This window comes from Rhododendron vialii, chromosome 12a (genome assembly GCF_030253575.1).
Source record: "Rhododendron vialii isolate Sample 1 chromosome 12a, ASM3025357v1".
NCBI lineage: Eukaryota > Viridiplantae > Streptophyta > Magnoliopsida > Ericales > Ericaceae > Rhododendron > Rhododendron vialii.
In genome coordinates this window covers 13,762,251-13,782,740 of record NC_080568.1, presented here as the reverse complement: position 1 = coordinate 13,782,740, position 20,490 = coordinate 13,762,251, and the positions used below count along the sequence as shown (strand labels likewise).

The 20,490-nt window shown below is 40.9% G+C and overlaps 2 protein-coding genes across 2 annotated transcripts; both read right to left on the bottom strand.

Moving 5' to 3' along the window:
* Positions 1-12,285: 12,285 nt before the first annotated feature.
* LOC131309467 (uncharacterized) lies at positions 12,286-14,098 on the bottom strand. Its single transcript, XM_058336096.1, has 4 exons — positions 13,743-14,098; positions 13,453-13,632; positions 13,154-13,249; positions 12,286-13,066 (listed from the first exon to the last, which is right to left on the bottom strand). Exons 1-4 carry the CDS (start codon positions 14,096-14,098, stop codon positions 12,286-12,288), a joined length of 1,413 nt encoding a protein of 470 aa, XP_058192079.1.
* A 21-nt stretch (positions 14,099-14,119) lies between these two features.
* LOC131309466 (uncharacterized) lies at positions 14,120-19,001 on the bottom strand. Its single transcript, XM_058336095.1, has 5 exons — positions 18,915-19,001; positions 17,565-17,616; positions 15,018-15,166; positions 14,695-14,926; positions 14,120-14,622 (listed from the first exon to the last, which is right to left on the bottom strand). Exons 1-5 carry the CDS (start codon positions 18,999-19,001, stop codon positions 14,120-14,122), a joined length of 1,023 nt encoding a protein of 340 aa, XP_058192078.1.
* Between the last annotated feature and the right edge of the window lie 1,489 nt (positions 19,002-20,490).

The window sequence follows — 20,490 nt, the reverse complement described above, 5'->3', positions numbered from 1 at the left end:
TGTTAGCAAGACATTATTGGATGCAGAGACGAGATATCTGCCATTAGAAAAACTTGTCCTGGCACTTAGGACAGCAACCAGGAAATTGCCACACTACTTCCAAAGCCATAAGGTTGTGGTTTATACTGAGTATCCATTAAAATCATTGCTTCGAAAGGCGGATTTCTCAGGACGGATCTCGACATGGTCCGTAGAGTTAAGTCAGTATGATCTCGAGTATCAGCCACGCACAGCAATTAAAGGCCAAGTGTTGGCCGATTTTGTGGCAGAGTTTTCCCCCACTGTTGCTCCTTTGCCTCCTACGAGAAAGGAACAGGCAGCTAAGACATCATCCTTGAAGGATCAACCCGTAGCCGAACAGGATCCCAAAGAATGGAAGTTATTCGTTGATGGATCAGCGTGCAATACTGGTTCTGGAATTGGAGTTGTCCTCTTTCCTCCTCAAGGAGTTCTCATTGAACTCTCTGTTCGGCTTGGATTCAGTGCATCGAATAATGTGGCTGAATATGAAGCACTCTTGGCTGGGTTAAGAAGTGCAAAGACCCTTAAAGCAGAACGGGTCAGGGTGTATTGTGATTCCCAGCTTGTTGTGAATCAGCTGTCCGGAGAGTACGAGACTCGGAATGAAAAGATGGTAGCCTACGTGCAGGCAGCAAAAGACTTGCTTGATACTTTCGAGAGGGTATATATTGAGCAAATAAGTTCTGGACAGAATGCTCATGCAGATTCTTTAGCTTGGTTGGCTGCAGCAGTACCAACAGAGTTTAAAAGAAGGGTGGCAGTAGAATACCTCAACGAGCCGAGCATTGGGAGGAGTGTAGACTTGGTCTTGGACGTGAACCAAGGACCAAGTTGGATGGACCCAATAATGGAGTTCTTACGAGACGAGATACTCCCTTCTGATAAAAAAGAGGCCCACAAGATAAGAGTCAAATCTGCTAGGTTTTGGCTGTCCCCAGAGGGTAAGTTGTATAGGAAATCCTTTACGGGTCCCTATTTGCTATGTGTACATCCTGAGATGGTACAGAAGTTCCTTCATGAAATCCACGAGGGAACATGTGGGAGCCATGCTGGAGGCAGATCTATTGCCCACCGAGCAATTACTCAAGGCTACTGGTGGCCACACATGCAAGAAGATGCAAAGGTGTATGTAAAGATTTGTGAGAAGTGTCAAAAGTTCTCACCAATGATTCGAACACCCGCTGAAGATCTGGTGCCATTAACAAGTCCCTGGCCTTTTGCTCAATGGGGGATGGATATCGTGGGTCCATTGCACAAAGCAACTGGGAATCGAAAATTCCTGCTTGTTGCAACTGACTATTTTACAAAGTGGATTGAGGCAGAACCACTGGCCAAAATCACTGAACCTATGATAGAAAGGTTCGTGTGGAAAAACATCATCACTCGTTTTGGGGTCCCTTATTCATTGATTACGGACAATGGATCCCAATTTCAGAAGAAATTCAAGACTTTTTGTGCCCAGTATGGAATAAGAAATTATTATTCCACCCCAGCTTACCCTCAGAGTAATGGGCAAGCAGAGGCATCTAATAAAACTATCCTTGATGGAATCAAGAAAAGACTGGACAAAGCTAAGGGCAAATGGCCTGATGAGTTACCATTAGTTTTGTGGGCTCACCGAACAACGCCTAGGAGGTCTACGGGAGAGACCCCCTATTCGTTGGCATTTGGAACAGAGGCTGTTATACCTCTGGAAGTGGGTCTGCCGACCAACAGGACAGCTTTGGTTGAAAGTGGAGGCAATGACAGGGCCCTTGAAATCGAGCTTGACCTTGCCGAGGAGAGGAGAGAAAAAGCCTTGGTACATCTTGCTTCTTACCAAGAACAACTGATGAAAAGCTGCAACAAGCATGTTCACCCTCGAGAATTTGGTGTTGGGGACCTCGTGCTACGAAAAGTGCTCGGCAACACCAAGGTGGCTAACGAGGGCAAACTGGGGGCCAACTGGGAAGGCCCGTATAGAGTAACTGAGATCGTGGGCATCGGAGCCTATCGATTGGCTGATCTGGATGGTGATCCAATTCCGAGGCCTTGGAATGTTCATAATTTACGAAAGTTCTTTGTTTAGAAGTATTAAATTCTGTTTTGGATTTACACTACGTGATTGTGTGGGAATTACGAATATAATTCCTTTGTTCTAGTTTTGATTATTTTTGCAAAGGGTACGAGTAACGCTCTCTTGCGTTTTACAGATTATGAATACAATCACTTCTTTCGAAAAACTGTTGTGGTATTTAAATACGAACTACGAGTTTGGTTCTCCTTATTCGTATTGGGGAGCAGGGTATACCTTTTGAGTATGTGAAACTTAAAAGCATTATACATTTTTAAGTACGTGACACTTAACGAATACAAGTACGAAACACTTGTATAGAATTTCAAGTATGTGAAACTTGGGTATACATTTAAACACAAGTATGAAAACACTTGTATGTTTTCTTTTAAAAAGTACAAGTACGAAATACTTGTATGGACGTTCAAAGTACGAGATACTTATATGGTATTTTAAGTACGTGATACTTGAGAAACTATATTGGCTTGACTTATATGTAAGCCACATTTAAGTACGTGAAACTGATGTTCCTAAGTATGTGAAACTTGAGGAAAACCTTTATGTTCAAGTACGAGAAACTTAAAAACATTAAGTACGTGATACTTAAACACAAGTATGAAACACTTGTGTGATTTCCAAACGGTTGAGTACGTGACACTTAAACACAAGTATGAAACACTTGTGTGATTAAGTGCGAGCACACTTATATGCCTTAAAAACCATTCAAGGTGGAACGCTTTTTAGTACGTGAAACTTAGAATTCAGAACAGCAAATCTTGTGTGAAAGATTTGCTAAAAGTACGAAATACTTATGCAATCAAATGATGCTTAAACAGTACGAACTACTTAGATTGAAAATTGCATACGAACAGATGCAGCAAACATGGACGCCGAGCAAAACATAAAAGTTATGCCACGAAGGGCCGAATACCTGTTTTAAAAGTAAAGTATTGATAGTACTGGTACCACGCAGGGTGAAAAAGGCTATGGTCATGCAAGACCAGCCAGATGATTTTAAAAAAAAAAACTACCTGTTTACTATCTTAATCCAGGTTCTGAACCTCAGAAGGGACATCAGCCTCAGCAACAGCAGTAGCAGTTTGTACCTCTGGGATAACGATCTCAGTGGTCACTTCCAGAACAGATGATCGCACAACGTCATTTTGTGCTTCAACTTGCATTTCTTCATCAACATCTGCAAAATCATCAATCTGTTGATCAACGTCGTCTGCTGGAGCTGCAACTTGGCGACTTAGCAGATCATTCTCAACCCATAGGGGAGAATCCTCAGCAACTCCTGCCTTTGTAAGGCACGCCTCCCAGCAAGCAACCCAGATTTGGTCTTGAATATCAGACATCTGCTCGACATAACTTGATGTTGTGGCGTCAAACCCCTTCTGATAACCATCTTCAAAGGATGCCTTTTTGGTGCTGTCCATCTCGGCCAAGACTTGATGCAGACTCTCCTCCGTGGTCACAAGCTTGCCCTTTGTCTCAGACAAGTCAGCTTTAGCTTTATCTCTCTCTCTAATCTCGTGACTGTTCGGATCAACCTGGTGTTGTCATTTAAAAGCCTGATCCTCTCGGCTTCAGCTTCCTGGAATTTTTGGCCCAGTACGACCATTTTTTTGGATAAACTATAGCAAATACCAGAACGTGAGTAACTTTTTTCTTAAAACTTATAAAGATGAAGCTTTAAAGAAGAGAAGTTTCTATTACCTTGATTCCACTGACGAGACCAGTGGACACAAGCCGATCAGGGGGAGACGAAGACTCTTTCTGTAAGTCAACAGGGAGTAACAATCCTTGGGCCAGAGCAAGTGCTGTTTCCGACGAACTAGCACTGTCCCCGACGTGAACGGGACGGTCTCCTCTAGTGAATAGAGGAGTCCATGTTTGAGGAAGTACTTGGGTAGTTGGTGAAACGGGGCGATGTGTTTCGGTATCTGCTGGAGACGCAGTACCAGTTGGGTCTTCTGATCTGGGCCGTTTGTCTCTGTGAGCATCACTGGCCTCTATGGTAGTCTCCACTTCACGAGATGAAGTGGAGCGGTTCGAACCTCCTCTGTTGCGACGGGGTGCAGGGGGGGCGTTCCCTGTGGAAGCTACCCGACCAGATCCCCGTCCCCGAGAAGAGACGGTGAGGAGGGAGCTGAGGTTTAAAGGCTGACGTGTCATGGTGCTTGAGTTAGGAGAAAATTGAGAATAACCTGAAGAGGATGATTGACTGGTGTCAAGATTCAATACTGGCTGTTCGGGTTGAAGAGGAATGACCTGTCTGGATCTTCGAACTCTAACTCGAGGTAATGGAACACCTTCGGAAATAGGGATTTCACCCAATTGACCAGCTACAGTTACTCCTGCGTTAGCTCTTGTGCTCCTAGGCTGAGGAGCAGTCGATGTAAAGGCAGCGCTGGTGCTAGGATGAGCGAGCCTCCTGTCGATGACACCTCTGTATGCAGGATCGTATCCCAGAAGTACGTCAGCGTCACGACCCCGACCAGCTGTTCGGGTACCAGGCACGCCTTTATATTTCAGAACTTTGTTAATGTCCTCTGTTCGGATGTTGCTTGGTGTACGTCTGGGACGATGATTAACGTTTTCAGCTGCAAAATTCAAATTGAAAAACCAAATTTAGTCCATGCGAAAAGCTACGAGAAAGCAGTAAATGAAGAATTGTAAAAGAGGAAAATCAAGAGCATACGTGGATAGCCCCATATGTGGGGGCAATGGAGCCCCAGCACTTGGCCATCTTCCCCTAAAGGCTCGAATGCTCCAGTTACATAGAGGAAGTCGATCTCATGGTCACGAGCAGAATCTGGCAGATTGAGCACGAAGCGCTTCTCTGCCCTCCTAACTTTGAAGTAAAACTTGCATGGGTGTAAGACGGTACCAGCTTAAAATCTGGCGGAGGAGTGGATGAAGGGGGAAACGGACCCCGCCTTCGACAACGGACACGATTGGGATACACATTCTATCCCACGATCCAGCAACCCTATCCGCTTCTAATGGAGCGAGTTCAAGCCCTACGTTTTCAGGGATATTGTATTTCTCTCTAAATGCCGCCATGGCAGCAGGGGTATCACAAAGTTTCCTAAACTTACTGGGTCTAGGAGGGTTGTCGTCCGCCATGAGTATATTTAGAAAAGAAGAAAAGATGGAAATGGGTACGAATTGAAACCCTAGAAATGACCCACCAAATCTGAGAATGAGATCTCAGATAGAAACCTAAGAAGAAGAAGGGGAATGAGAGCAAGAATCTTACGAGAATATTGTGACGATTCCCTGGAGTGCAATCGAGTTTGCAGGCGGCGGCAATGGCGGAAAGCTTTAAAGAGAAAAACTGAAAGTTTGAATGTTTTGGATGAAAAACCAAAGAGAGCCCTTTCAGGGGTTTAAGGGTAAGAGACGGAGACGAAACGTCTCCTCTCACACCGTTACAGGAAAAAGTAACGGAAAGCAGAAACCGTTCTGACGCCGTTTCATAGAACGTCAGTTCGAAGTTAATGCTAGGCATACGAAAACGTGCCACGTGGAGTCGTTTACCCCGAAATGGTATAATGACATAGGCGCCAAAAGGCATCAATGAAGTATTGAAATTATGACTGCACGGGATCAAAAGAGTTTGGTCTTGATAGAATTCTGTTTCTAAGCGTCATATATTACCCCCGAACAGTGGTAAATACATGAAGCTGGGGAGCAATTGTAGGGAGGTATTCCCGAGCAGATACATTTAGTTACCAAACACGTGATGTTTGGGAACACGAGGTAAATACGACTGGACTTATCGCCGGGCAGTTCGGTGAACAGCGATATGGACCAGTGATATGAGAAGTCATGGCTTCAAGCAGACTGTTCGGTTATGATACAGCCGAACAGATGTAGTAAAAAACCTAGCACGTGATACGAGTGATCACGGGTTGAAAACAATGCAATCGATATCCGAATAAATGGTACGTAGGACCATAGTTTGAATATAGACAGGACAGTCATCATGCTAAACAAGTGTTCGGCAATATGGACCAGTGACATGAGAAGTCAATGGTCCAGGAAGGTTGTACGGGCTCAAGGACCAGTTATATGTGAGGTAACTGGTCCAAGCCGTCTGTTCGGCTATGAGACGGCCGAACAAAGATGGAACTCCAATCGAGAGAAGGAGCAGAGAGAATACTCTGGAAGATTCCAGAATAGTCATGTCTCATATAGGGATAAAGATCCCAAGAATATAGGATCTGAGAAAGATACCCAACGAGTATGGGATGTTCGGCTCTTAAAGGAAAAGAATCCTAAAAGGACTCTTTTCCATAAACTGATAAAGGAAACGAGACTCCTTGATATCCTGGGTTTCCTATACGAGTTAGGAATCCTATGGCAATAAGGATGCTTGGACAGCAAGCATCCATGAATCTATAAATATGAGGAAAACCTAGAGGTGAGAGGTACGCAATATTGCATTACTATTGCTTTCCTACTGATAATTAGGGCTGAGTTTTCTAGTACGTGATACTAACAAAAGCATCGGAGGGCCTTTGCCACGAGAGGCAAAGGTGCACTCACCCCCTGTCTATTTTGCAGATTAGGGTTCAGACGTCGAGCTAGGGTTCCGGTGAAGAGGCACGAATAAGCCGTTGCGATCCAGTTGATTCGAAGTACCAATTGTTTTCATCCCCCTACAGTAGTAGAATCTGGAATTTTATGCCGATGGGTCGTTCTTTCTTGGGAATTATGAAATTCCAAAGGAGGAAAATCTGCTTCTGTCCAGGAAGGGGATGAGGTGAACATGAAACATCCACTCGGTTGACTCGACGAACCATCATCAGATGGAGGTTGAGGAAGAGGTGGAGATTTACAAGGAGTGGGAGGTGAAGAAGGACATATGGGACTTGGATCTTCAAAATCCTCGTCATCTTCTAAGAGACTGTCTTCTAGACAATCATCACAGTCACAGGTATCAAAATAACAATGACCTGTTTCTGGATTTTTGAAATAGAAGACTGGAAGGCCACTGGGATCAAAATATTTAATTGGAGGACCAGGCCTAGAACCATCCACAAACATGTTAATTCTCGAAGGAAAAATAACAGGATGGGTTGAAGATGAGGCAGGGGTTTCTTTTGGAAAAGTAATTTCCACGGTACCATCAGGTTTGGTGATGAAAGTTGGGTTGGATGTTTGGACAGGTATGGGCTTGTTTTGGTTTTTCTCATAAGCTGTAACCCAAGATTCTGGGAGAAGCTTGAGAAGCTCAGGACGGGAAATTTGTCGGGGTACATGGACACAAGAAGCTTGGTGAGGTGCGTTTATGGTGAGAAAAAGGGCTTCATCTGTGGAGGATGGTAAGGACATGTCAAAAGCATGGTTTTGGAGACGGTAGGCCATTTGGTAGTGAAGGGTGGCTGCATATGTGGAGGAGATTTGGGAGGCACCACCAATTTGAACTTGGACCTTCAAGGCGGATAGCAGATGAGGATCTGCTAATGGCATGTTGAAATTGGGGTAGAAGGTAAAAATCACAGTTCCAGCATTTAGAGTGGTTTGAACTGTAGCGATGCATGCGTGCTGATACTGTAAAAATCGGGTATCGACCAGAGCAAGTCTGGACGTAACAGGCAAACCTTTTCTACCATGGAAAGTGACAGCAAGTCGGATTGCTCCAAAGTGAAGATGGGTAAATCCTTGTTGTTGCCAAAGACGAGGCAAATCAATCGGGATTTCCAAGGGTAAAAGTTGTTCAGCTTCAGTGGCTGCTATGAAGCACTGATCAAATTTAGAGGCTTGAACATACTCTTTTATGGAGGTTGGGCGCTTTGTGGAGAAAAGTTGGGTGACGGTCTTTTTTACAGAAGTTTGTGGTCTGACAAAAGCATTATAGGGATTTAGGAAAGGAAGATCAGTAAGAGGAACCTTACTTTCATCAGGTAGGTATTCAAACTCATACAAATATTCTAGATTAGAAGAAGAAGATGAGGAATTTCTACTAGTGGAGGAAGATGAAGGGACCAAGGATGACGAAGCAGAGGAGTGGGTGGTAAACAGGTGATTCATTCTTAAGAGTAGAATTCTGGGTTCTCCTTTTTCCTCAGTACAACAAACCTTTTCTTTTTCAACGTAAAAGACTTCAACCAAATTTTGATCAATAAAATTTTGTATACCAGGGTAGATAAACCGAGACACACTGCTCAATAGCCAAAAGTCTCAAGGTACTTTAACCCACCGATACAAAATTCTTTTAACCAAAATAGTTGATGAAGTTTCTGATGTGGAGGATCCTGTGAAGGCAACCACAGAGCATACGCTTCAAGTTTTTCTTTTAGAAAATATTTGAAGTAGTTTTGGAAAAGAAGTTCCCAGAACAGGGTTTAAGCTAGAATGGAAGACATGGCTCTGATACCAAGTTTTCAGACACTAAGTGGGTACAAACACAAAGTAGGTTAGGATCACGAGAGAGAGAATACTAGAGTAGAGTTGTATGAGGAGTACACTGATATTATTAACTTGAACTGATATCTCCCTAACTTACTTACAACGGCGAGAAGCTCAGCTATATATAGGCAGCCAAGACATCTGCTTACATCACTGCACGCATCACAACACAGTAACACACATATAATTGCTACAGTAGTTTACAGACAAACTACTATACACTTTTAGACTAAAGCCTAAAGCTACTGAAGATTGTCAAACTACGTACAACCAAATATCAAGACTAACAATAGTAAAACATAATAATTTTCACCTGCATGGGAACAGCAACCTTGGTTGTGGTGACGTTCGTGACGTCATCCGAGCGGTTATCAGGATAAGGATAGGGGGCACGTGAAGGTGCCAGCTCATCCTACAAACGGTTACAAAACCCTAAACGTGACGTAAGAGTGACGTTAGCTGACGCGTGTCAAGCGTTGGTGCAATCTTGGGGATCAAGCTAAGAGGTTCTCTATAAATATCCCATTATGCCTTCTTGTTAGAGGTACGCACAGAAAAAACCCTAACTCCTAATTTCCATTTTCTCTCTGCAAGTGAACTGACTCTTGCACCGGAGGGCCATCCCGGAGAACCTCCGGTGTGGTCTTTAGTCGTGCTTCATTTTTGCAGGGTGAAGAAAGAGATTAGGAGCAGATCTCGAAACCACAGTCAGAAAGCATAAACCATTCGGAATGGAGCCCCACACAAAACACATATAGGGAGGCTACTGTTTAAGTAGTATTCTGAGATCAGCTACTTTGTACATATTGTCAAAAGTTAGGTCTGTCTTCAATCCTCTCCCGCTCATACCCCCAATGATTGGGGACTACATGGGTTCTACTGTTATTGTTGTTGGAGTGGCATTATCGATGCCCAAAATTAAAATTAGTCTTTTTTGGTACTCCGTGCAAATGAATAATATCATTTACTATAGTTTTTATTATGTTATTTAATTTTTTCTGGGGTCGATGACTATTAATATTGTAATGCATCTTTTTAGTTTTTTAGTATATATTTCGCCACTGCTAGGGTAAAATTTTGGTTCCGTCCTTGCACCCACGTGTGGTTAGCTGCTTTATCCAGATGAGTCAAACATGACGTCTGTAGAGACCCATAATTCATTTCTTTAATTTCAATTTTTGATATGTGATTGAGTTCTTTAAATGTGTATATAATGATGTGGACAATTTTTGGTGTTAATGTGTATATAATTGGAGGCAGACCTCATAGTGATGTGGTGGTTGGTAGTTTCCGTTGTTTAACTATTGTAGTAACTAGAAATTTCATGCTTTGCGAATATGTGTATTTGTGGAAATTTATGCGTTGAGGTGTGCTCTATGAGAAAATTGTGATAATTAGAGGTACAAAGATGTTGAACCAAAATTACAGGTGCATAGTACTGGTAGTACGGAGAGGAGAGGAGCGATTATTGGTGTGATACAAATTTTGGATGCTGCTATTCGCAGTCCTTTATTTTCTCTCATAGTCCGTTAAAAATTTTCAAATATACTTGACAGTTAGTTATCGAAATTGAGATATATTTTCAGCATCCAATTACCGAAATATAATATTTTTTTCAACAATTATTTATCGAAAATGTATGTTCGGCAGTTGTTTACCGAAAGTTGAACATATTTTTGACATGTAGTTACCGAAATATAATCTTATTTTCAACAGCTATTTACCGAAATGTTATGTATGATTTTCAACAACCATTTACCGAAATGTAGTGGGCTATGAGAGAAAATAAAGGGCTGCGAATAGCAGCGCCCAAATTTTAAAATCCATGAATTATGGCTATAGAATGTATGTGGTGGATATATGAAGGGTTAAATGTGCATCTTGGTTTTAAGAGATGTACATGGGGAAATTTAAGGGAAGTACGCATGTTTTACCAATGCACCTGGTAATTAGATATGGTGTTGTCTTTGCATATGTTCTTGCTACTATTCAGCTCTTAACCGAACTACTTGACCTTTTAAAATTATCCGATCTCCTTGTGTGTCGTATTATAGGAACATCTAGTGTGGAAATAAGAGAGTAGAGTGTAATGATTGATTTTGTTGTGTTATCGTAAATCTGGAACTTATGGTGCATCCAATATGTGAATGCTAAGTGAAATGTTGATTGCTAAACGTGAATGTATATAACAAATGTGAAACTTGCTTTTCTCAGACTTAGAATCTATTTCTAGATATTCAATTTGTAGTGCGAGTGGCCACCGCAACTTTAAGATTGAACATCTAGAATAGAAGCTCTTTAAACTAGATAAAAGGAAAAGATTTACTTTCTACTACACTATGGAACCAGATAAAGATATATAGAATGTAAGAGCCCATCCACGGGCACAATCCCACACGGGAAAAGGGATGAAGTAATATATGGGTTAATAAATAAAGGGCGACCAGCTACTGTATAACTTGAGGTTAACCTTTTGAGCCATGTGGTTAGGCGAATGGTTAGCAGGTCAGCTGGCTAGCCATGGCCACGGTTGGATGCTCACAAAAATGAAGTATTTTCCGCGAAGATAGGAAATTTCCCATCCACATAGAACACTAAACGGAGTAGTAAAAATCGTTCTGCATGTACACTAGAGACGAAAGCAATAACATCGGAGACTAAAGGGCATTAAACGCATAGGCATGATTGAGAAGGTATTGCCTTCGATTCAAATTAAGTGGCCACGATATTTCCAAATGGAGACTATCTGTATTCAGCCAGACGATGCAAGGTAGGTTTGATATTCTTCTGTCTTGTCAACCTCCAAACAGTTGGATACGAATGTTCTCGATCTCGGGTTTTTTCGAACTATTCAGACTTGTTAAAGGTTTATGGAGGAAACAACGAACAAGTTGCCGCAGTTGGGAAAAAACCAATTAATGAGATACAGTAGGTAATCTTCCTTCTCAAATTCATTGTGGACGACCCGTTGAAAATGCGGCGCCCATATATGAGTTAACTATAGTAGGTTACCTCTTCAAAAACAAAAAAAAAAAAAAAAAAAAACTAGTTTTGGGTGAATCTTTTTTGAAGGCCCTCTAGTTCTTTTCGACTTCTTTGATGGCATTGGTCAAAGAATTCATCGTGTTTTTGAATTTACCAAGAGGCTGTGACGGAAAAAGTTGAAGGTGGATTAATTTTGATGTATTTGAACATTATATGTATTGTTTGAACATGGTGTAATTAATATACCTACTAGTACTTTGGAATTCAGTTCAACAACGTTTTTGTTTGGTTTTGTATTTGATTTGGATTGATTATTGAGGCCTGCTTCCCCCCACCCCATTTCCCATCTTACACCCCCCCACCCCCCACAGCTCCTGCTTCCCCCCTCCGCCCATTTATATTTTTTTTCCCTTCTTTTTTCCTCTTTATTTCCTTTTGTCTTTTTTCTGTTAGAATTTTTTTTTCTTGTTTTTTTTCTCTTTATTTCTCTTTATTTCCTTTTCTTTCCTTCCACTTTGAATCTTTTTATTTTTTATTTTTTTTATAATCTTTTCTATTTTCTTTATTTGTTTCTTTTCCCATTTACCTCCCTTCTTCTTCTTTTTTTGGTTAACTCAAATTCTATTTTCAATTAAAATTGACTTTATACTTAATAAATTTATATTATTTTAATTAATTAGTCTTAACAATGAATAATAAAAATAACTTGTAATGAACAATAATAAATTGAAATAAAATTTTATTTTATTATAATTGAGTACATATTGTCAAAATATGAAAATACATAAAAACAAAAATTCTAATCAATATCTCCTCCAAATGCTGCTCCCGGCGTGCTTATACCCATTATTTCGTACCACAATTGCAAACGTGTTCCATAACTTGCAGCCCATCCTTTTTAGCTTCGTCCGATGCATTCTCCTCCCACCATGTTGGGATGGGTGGTACAGGGTAATGAGGTCTAAGAAAACTTGCATAAAGTGATTGTTGTTAACACGGGCAATAGCAATTTCCTGGCGGTATTTGACTAGAACTGGAGGGGACCTCAATGGCAAATGAGTAAAACAACCGTAAACATCCTTATCAAATGTATGCAGTACAAGGTTGTACCTTGTTGCGATGACAACTCCCAAAGTCATAGCCTCCATCCAATATTCCTTTGGTGCCGTAGGCTCGAACCAATTCAGTAAAATTAGTAGATGCTTTGCCCAATCATGTACTGGATAAATCACACTATATAGATAACAATTTTGTCGAATCTCTTCAATAAGCTCCTCTCGTACTCGACTCCAATCATTTTCACTATACCCGATTAGTGCAGCTATCGCTCTGAATACACAATGACCATCACCAAGCACGTCAACAGTGTGGGAAATATAACGCTGATAAGCTTGAGGTAATCGCTGAATGGAGCGATTAGGGATGGGTGGAACTATAAATTGAGTGTTGCGAACCCCCGAACCCCTCCCACGTCTCCCTCTCCCTCTCACTCGCGATGTTGGAATCCTTGATCCTGAAGTAGATGCTTCTGAGAAAAAAGGTATGTGACGTGTACTTTGCTCATCTCTACGTGCAGGTTGACCTCTATGTTTTGTGTTGTACGATGGAGGTCAAACTGTGCTACGAGATGGATCTGCCATATCGATAATCCTGTCTATGATATGCTCTCACATAGGTGGATCCATCCCATCTAATATCTCAACGACCTGAGATGTCCTGTCAGGTCGTGTTCCTTTCTCATTAAACTCGGTTGCGTGCATAGACAACCTAGTCCAATGAGCATGGATACTCCATAGCGGAATTGGAGTGGAAATGGAGCGATAATATGCAAGATCGTGCATGCATGGCAATCCATGTGTGATTTTGATCGTACAGTTGCAATAGCCAACAATGTGGGGGGATACTTCTAAAGCGGTTTCTAGCTGATCATGTATGAACTCCATTGCCTCTAATGAAATGCAACACCTTACCTGATCAAAATGTCGTCATGTAATTGTTTGTGGCGTGGAATGTTCAATGATTTCTCGAACGACTTCTTAATTTCCCCGAACTGATTTTTCAACATATTTTCTATTTTATCAAAAGATGTTTGTAGCGATGACATGGTATCCCCCAAATATAGCTTTAGCCTCGCATGTGCAGACTCTGTCCTGTAATAGAATAATGCAATGTGTTTAAATAGGAAAGTATCAAAAAATATTCCTTAGTGTAGTAGAGAAATGCACAAAATTTTAATAGTAAAGTCAAAAAGTGATTATACCTTTGACTTGAATTGCTTCCGAGGTGCATACATGTATCTGTCCATGCTGAAACAAACCGCTCTTTGTATGACCTTAACCATGTTTGCCATAGGTAAGTTATGACATACGGGAACTGGCGAAAATCGTCGCACATGGCTTGCCACTTTTGTTCGAAAGACGAAGGTGTAGATGAATTGATAAGCGAGTGCCATGACGTGATGAAGCGCTTCCACTCCGGACCAAGCACACGGCTGCAGTTCTTCATGACGCACTGATTTATGTGCCAAATACACAGGATGTGACGTGCTGTAGGGAAACATGCTTCAATGGCGTTCATAAGCGCTAAATCCCGATCTGAAACAAACACCAATGGCATCGATGCCCCCTTTTGAAGCATCTAGTTTTTTAAGTTATCCAATGCCCATGTCAGTGTCTCTTCTCTCTCATTACTAAGATAAGCGAACATAAGCGAGTAAGTTCGCCATGTGGATGTGATACCCACAACCTCCAATAGTGGCTTTCGATACTCATTGGTCTTGTACGTGGCGTCAATGATCAGTACGGACAGAAAGTTGACAGATAGCTCTAGACTCATAGGATGAACCCAAATAATATCTGTGATTTCGTTAGTATCTAGATTTGTAAGAAATTGATGAAGGTAATCTTTCTTAAGTAATTGACGTATGACATACTGAATAGGAGTTAGACCGTCCAGTTTGGCTGCTTTGTTTGCTAAAATGGTATTATAAACGCTCTTGATTCCCGTATTGTTTGACGGGTCTTTTTGCTTCAAAATATTAAGAATCTCACGAGGAGCGGTGCTGTTGGCCATGTCGACCACAAATTGTTTCTGTATTGGTTTTAGCCTTGACGGGTACTCGTGGCCCTCAATATGTTTTTCTATTTAATGGTTATGGACACCACTAATAACCTCTAAACCCCACCTGATACTGTATGGATGTTGTGATATACCTCGCAGTTGAAATGGGCAATTGCATTTTCTAGTCCCAGTGTTTCTTTGCAAGGATTGCCCTTCAACCAGATACCGTGGCGTTTCGTACTTTCCTCCTCTTTCACAACCAAGAATGCACTTCGTCAGTTTGCCACCTTTTAACTTAGCAGAATTTAAAATAACCACCACAATACCATATTTTAGACCAACGCTCCGCGCCCAAGCTAACATATCTTCTCTACTTTCAAAAATCTATATAAAAAAAATGAATATGTATAAATACAATATTAACCAGTCTTAACATAAATAACGAATATGCAAAACAATAACAGTAACAACTAACTTGGTTGGTGGTAAATTCTGGTGTATAATCGCGACTATTATGGGAGACGCTCTCCTCACTACGAACATCATTCTCAAATGACCAACAATCTGAAATTGAAAAGTTGTAGTCATCCATTGTTCCGTCCTGAATTTTCTGCTGTGGCGTTCCTAAAAAATTTGACAGATACACAGTCTGTGAGGAAAGCCTAAGTGACCATGCTAAATTTTCACCGAAAATCATTATTCTAAATTTTGTGGATTATGTTTGACATAGAAATAACCAGGAAAGTCCCAGGTCGGATGGTCGGACGAGTCCAGTTAGAATCACCATTCCTTCCTTAGTTGGTACGAAGCCAGACTTGTTGACAAACTTTTGAGGGTGTTAGCCTTAGATTACTCCACAGTTGTAAAAACGATCATAAAGCATAGTGCCACATGGACGGACACCTTTGGAGTGGAAACCACTTATGCTTTAGACTAGTAATTTTAGTAGAATAAGTTTGCTAGCTATTTTTAGTACTTTTACTTAATATACATTTTTAAACACAAAAATAAAATATAACAGAAGGTTACAGTAGCCTACGGAAGGTGAATGTGGCTATCGAACGAAGTGACTTCTTATGGTAAGCTTACAGTAGCTTCGAAAGAGAAAAGAAAAGACTTTCTTTTTCTCTCGAAAATAAATATTGATTAAACTACTAAACTTTTTGGATTGAGAGGCTAGTCGGGTGGTGGTTTGGTGGCGGCCTTGGGTAGAGTTTCTTGAAGAACTCAAGAAGAAACTCAATAATACCAAGAACAAAGTAAGAACAAAGAACAAACACAAGGTTTCTAGAGAGAAAAGTTGGAAAGATTCAAGGTGTGAATTGAATGGCTTCACAAAGGGTTCTATTTATAGAAAAATGAGGACCTCTCTCCCCACCCCATATTGCCCCCCCCCCCCCCCCCCATATTTGCTCCATGGTTGAAGTCTAATTCTAGGTTCAAGTTTAATAAAAATATAGTTATAAAAATAAATGTTTCAATTTTCAATCCGTTTGAACTGGTGCAAAGATGTTATTTTTCTGATCATTTCATCCTAAATGGTCGTAATAAATTTTTGCCTCCAAGGCCTTTCAATGAACACCCTAAGAGAGTCTTGAAACTAAATAATGAGTTTTAGGGTGTTTGTTGAAAGGTCTTAGAGCAAAAAATTCATTATGGCCATTTAAAATAAAATGATAAAAAAATACGATTTTCGCCCCAGTGTATTTGTAGAAATTAAACAAATAAGATAAAATTAATTAAATAAAAACAAAATTTAAAAAGTGGGGGTGTTTTAAAAGGGGAGGGGGGGCCGGATGTTTTAAGGGAGGGGGGGGGGGGGGGGGGTGGGGGTGTGGGGGGGAATAGCAATTTACTTGATATTGCCATTCAAAAGTTAAATGGCAAAATTGAAAGTTTCTCCTAATTTGCTGGTTGATTATGGAAAGGGGACAATTATTTTGGGTCATCCCAAAATAGAAAGCGAGACATTTAAAATGCAATAGATATTTAAACTTCAAGTTCAACATTCTCTTGGTGCATTTGATACTCTTATCATTACATGCATATACACAAAATGGCATACCCATTGTTAGCGTACTTTGACATAATGACACTTGTAACACTAGTTAATCTTAAATCCACTTGACAACATAGAACTCTCAAATTTCTCATTCCACTATTTAGGTGCTTCTTGTAGACCATACAATGATCTAACAAGCCTACAAGCTTTTCGTTCTAGCCTCCCGGAGTAGGAAATCCTTCAGGTTGTTCTATGTAGATTTCTTCATTCAAATCTCCATTCAGGAAAGCTGTCTTGAGTCTGTTGACTCTTGACATCCATTTGATGTATCTCAAGATTTCACAATGTTGCGATCGCAATAATCGGCTGAATGGATCGATGTGATCTTTGTGAGTGGTGAATAAGTATCAAAGTAGTCTAGGCCTTCCTTTTGTCTATATCCTTGGACAACAAGCCCCCTCTTCCCATATGCCTTTATCTTCCTCTTGAAGATCCATTTGTAGCTAGAGGCTTACCACTCGGAGGAAGATCCAATTGTTCTCGGTATGGTTATGCAGAATGAAGTCAATCTAACTTAATCACCTCCTTTCATAAAGACCTTTAGAGAGCTTACAATTTCCTTGAAGGTTTGAGGCTCATTTTCTAACAGATACGTAAGGAAGTCCGGACCAAAAGATGTTGACGCATTAGACCTTTTGCTACGTCTAGGTTTATCATCAACTTCCTTTTCTTGGTCTCAACTGCTTTCAAGCAATCTCCTAAGTTGGCTTGACAAAACTTGACTCTTCTTTGAATCTATGCGGCAGGCAATACATGTTCAAAGAACGATATATTCCTAGATTCCATGATAGTTAAGAATTCTTATAATTAGAAAATTCAAATGATAGACGGAGTATGATATTCTTTTTAAAAAAAAAATTACATTGAAGATACTTCAATTTTTGTCGTAAAGGTGAAGAACTACATATTCAAAAATTTCTTAGAGAAAGTTTAAATGATATTGTGGGGGCTGAAGCAAACTTGGACCCTTTCCTTCCCTCTGAACGATGGAGTAGAATGGCGAGTCGTGCACCTGCAAACCGGAAGGGGATGTTCCTCCAGGTAGAAGCTCTGACGAACAAGTCAGTAAATGGAGGAGGAAAAAGAGGTTTAATGAGAAAGAGAGGAGAGAAACAAGAGTGTTCTTAGGGATTTTTTTCAAACCCCTGCACCTAAAGGCCATAGTTCCATATTTATAGGCAAAGCTTGAAGTGTTGATAAGTAGGTCATGCCTCCCACGCACGCCGTACCGCTCGGATGATGTCATGTGTCAGGATCATTAAATAAGTTGTTCCTCTAGCAGAATGCATGCGCGAATGTCAGAGATGTCACTTCGAATATCAATGGAAGCTTATTAGAGTAGTTCAGAACGTGATTTTAAAGGTACCCACAAGAAATCGTTAAAAAAATGACCGGGAAGGGTTTTATTAGAGTAGTTTATTTTTAACCGTTCAATAAAAAACTGTTTGGGTGAAGTCCTTCTTGGTCATTTTTTTTGTTGATTTTTCGCGGGTACCCTTAAAATCATGTTCTGATCACATTGAGCGGCTCGGATGATAGATATTCAATCGGAAAAGGGGAAAAATTGGGAAGTCCGCATTTTAACTAAAATGAGGACCACCTCATTTATGCGGACTCCTCTTTTCCGATCAAATTTTGATGATCTGAGTTGCTCAATGTGTTCAGAACGTGATTTTAAGGGTATTAGCTAGAAATTGGCAAAAAAATTGACCGGGAAGGGCTTGATTTGAGTAGTTTTAAAAAACTGTTCGGATGAAACCCTTCCCAGCTATTTTTTCTCTTTTGCTGATTTCTCGCAGGTACCGTTAAAATCACGTTTTGATCACATTGAGTGGCTTGGATCATCGAAATTCGATCGGAAAAGAGGACAAATAGAGAGGTCCGCATTTTAACTAAAATGAGTGAGTCCTCATTTGAAACGGACTGTATGTTTGTGTGTGTGTGTTTTACCCAAACAATCTAGTGAAGCAAATCACCGCACCTATGGTCCAACCAATTGGTAGAGAATTACTAGATTCCGTTTTGGGAGAAATTCATCCTTCCCCGAACACCTTTTTGTTACCGAGAGATATATTGGCACATGAAATTTTTCTCTGACTCTCAATATATTCATGGAGTTGGGAAGCAGAAAGAAATTGCTTCCCTTAAGTAGAAGAGAGAGACCATTTTCTTGAAAGTGAAAAGCAAGCGCAAGTGATAGAAAGGACAGTCCATTGGTCAAAGCCCACTTTTTCCTTGCTCTCTCCCCTCTATAAAAACTTGGGTGCCTCAATGGACCAGCCCTTTATGTCCAACTTGGGTTTTACTTACTTTATTTTCATCTTTGTGCATCGTGGGATGGAGGTGAGTCTTCACCTTTTCAATCATATCCCCTTTGAGAGACAATTTCACATTCATCTCTAAATAGAATTTAAAAATTCTTTCAATGGTTTAAACCCCTACTTAGGAGTATCTAAATCCAATTGGACCCACCTTAATCGGTGTTTAGACCCCACTTCATTTTGGGGTCAAAATCCCAAAAAACTCAAACACCTCCATTTTTCAACAAGCTGGACTAATAGAAGGCTATTGGTGTATACTCGAACATGGACCAACCAGACTAATTCCAACGACTAAAAACAATCACTGCCATAACATCTTTGAATTTGGTACGAAAAAAAATTTAGTAAGAAAATCCCACATTGTCATTTGTGATAATAATCCGTTTCACGAACTCAGTTCCCATCCAGTCTCCATCTCCTCCAGTTTTTTGGTCAAGTGTTGAACCGTGATAATGATCAGAACCTGGCTCTCGTTGACAAAGCTACCCTTCCAAAAATTAGCTTGATCTGATACCAACGGTGGATTGAATAAATGAGCAGCATAATGATGATTTTGAAGCTTAAAACGTTGATATATTCTTTCATTATTTTTGTAGTGGGCCGGATATGTTGGTTCGGCCATGGTCACTACATTCAGCGAAAGGCTGGGTTAAACTCCTCAATTCTATTTGATCTGATCGAGGCATTGACCAGGTTGCTAGGTCTGGTCGGGCTCGGTTCGGCACAAATGACATTCGAACAAGTAAGTCGAACGATTGGCCTATACTGAGGTTGACACTCAAGCTCTCTTTAGGATCGGACATGGTGGTTCGGCCAACTTGCAATAAGGTCGGGTCGAGTATCGAACTCTTAGGTTCAGGTAGATAGGCTCGGCGGCAGCAACATTTGGATATGGAGTATCCAACTGCCAACTCATACTGAGGTCGGTGCTCCTAAGGTTCGGCCAACTCATACCGAGGTTGACACTTCTCACTATGGTTCGAACATTATGGTTCGGCCAATGCTCCTTTATGGTTCGGACATTAAGGTTCGGCCAACTATGCTGAGGTCGATGCTCTTCTCTATGGTTTGGACATTATGGTTCGACAATGATGATGCTTAGGTAGGCAACTAAGGATTGCTAGTCCTTCAGAAATAGACATAGAGTCGCTATGATCGGTCTACTACTCAGACACTAGGCACAGCGATGAACATTACTACGATCGATCTAGTGCTCGGACACTAGGTACGGTGGTGAACATTATGCCAACTCATTCATGTGCATATAACCATCTTATCTGGTATGAGGAAGGTGACATCATCCGAGCGGTTGCCAGCTCATTCGTAAGGTTGTTGGCAACCTTATTTGTTATGTCAGGCGACCTGAGCCGAAGCATGCCTAGAACATGCTAGTACTTGGGGAGCAAGGATGCTCTATATAAAGGAAGCTAAGCAACCCTAAAGAGGTACATTGTCACCTACCCTCAAAACCCTAGTGCTTTACCTTCTTGCTCTGCATTATCTCTCTCACGCTGGAGGACCATTCTGGGGTCCCTCCAGTTAATCGTGCTTGCTTGTGCAGGTCA

What these genes read in the sequence shown, in the direction of transcription:
- LOC131309466 (XM_058336095.1), bottom strand. Translation starts at nt 19,001, where the DNA reads ATGAATGTGAAATTGTCTCTCAAAGGGGATATGATTGAAAAGGTGAAG. An exon ending in TGCACAAAGATGAAAATAAA is followed by an intron (nt 17,617 to 18,914) that starts GTAAGTAAAACC and finishes TCCGGTTTGCAG; the next exon opens with GTGCACGACTCGCCATTCTA. An exon ending in CAGAATTTACCACCAACCAA is followed by an intron (nt 14,927 to 15,017) that starts GTTAGTTGTTAC and finishes TTTTTTATATAG; the next exon opens with ATTTTTGAAAGTAGAGAAGA.
- LOC131309467 (XM_058336096.1), bottom strand. Translation starts at nt 14,098, where the DNA reads ATGCCATTGGTGTTTGTTTCAGATCGGGATTTAGCGCTTATGAACGCC. An exon ending in GGAAGCAATTCAAGTCAAAG is followed by an intron (nt 13,633 to 13,742) that starts GTATAATCACTT and finishes ATTCTATTACAG; the next exon opens with GACAGAGTCTGCACATGCGA. An exon ending in GATGGGATGGATCCACCTAT is followed by an intron (nt 13,067 to 13,153) that starts GTGAGAGCATAT and finishes CACAAAACATAG; the next exon opens with AGGTCAACCTGCACGTAGAG.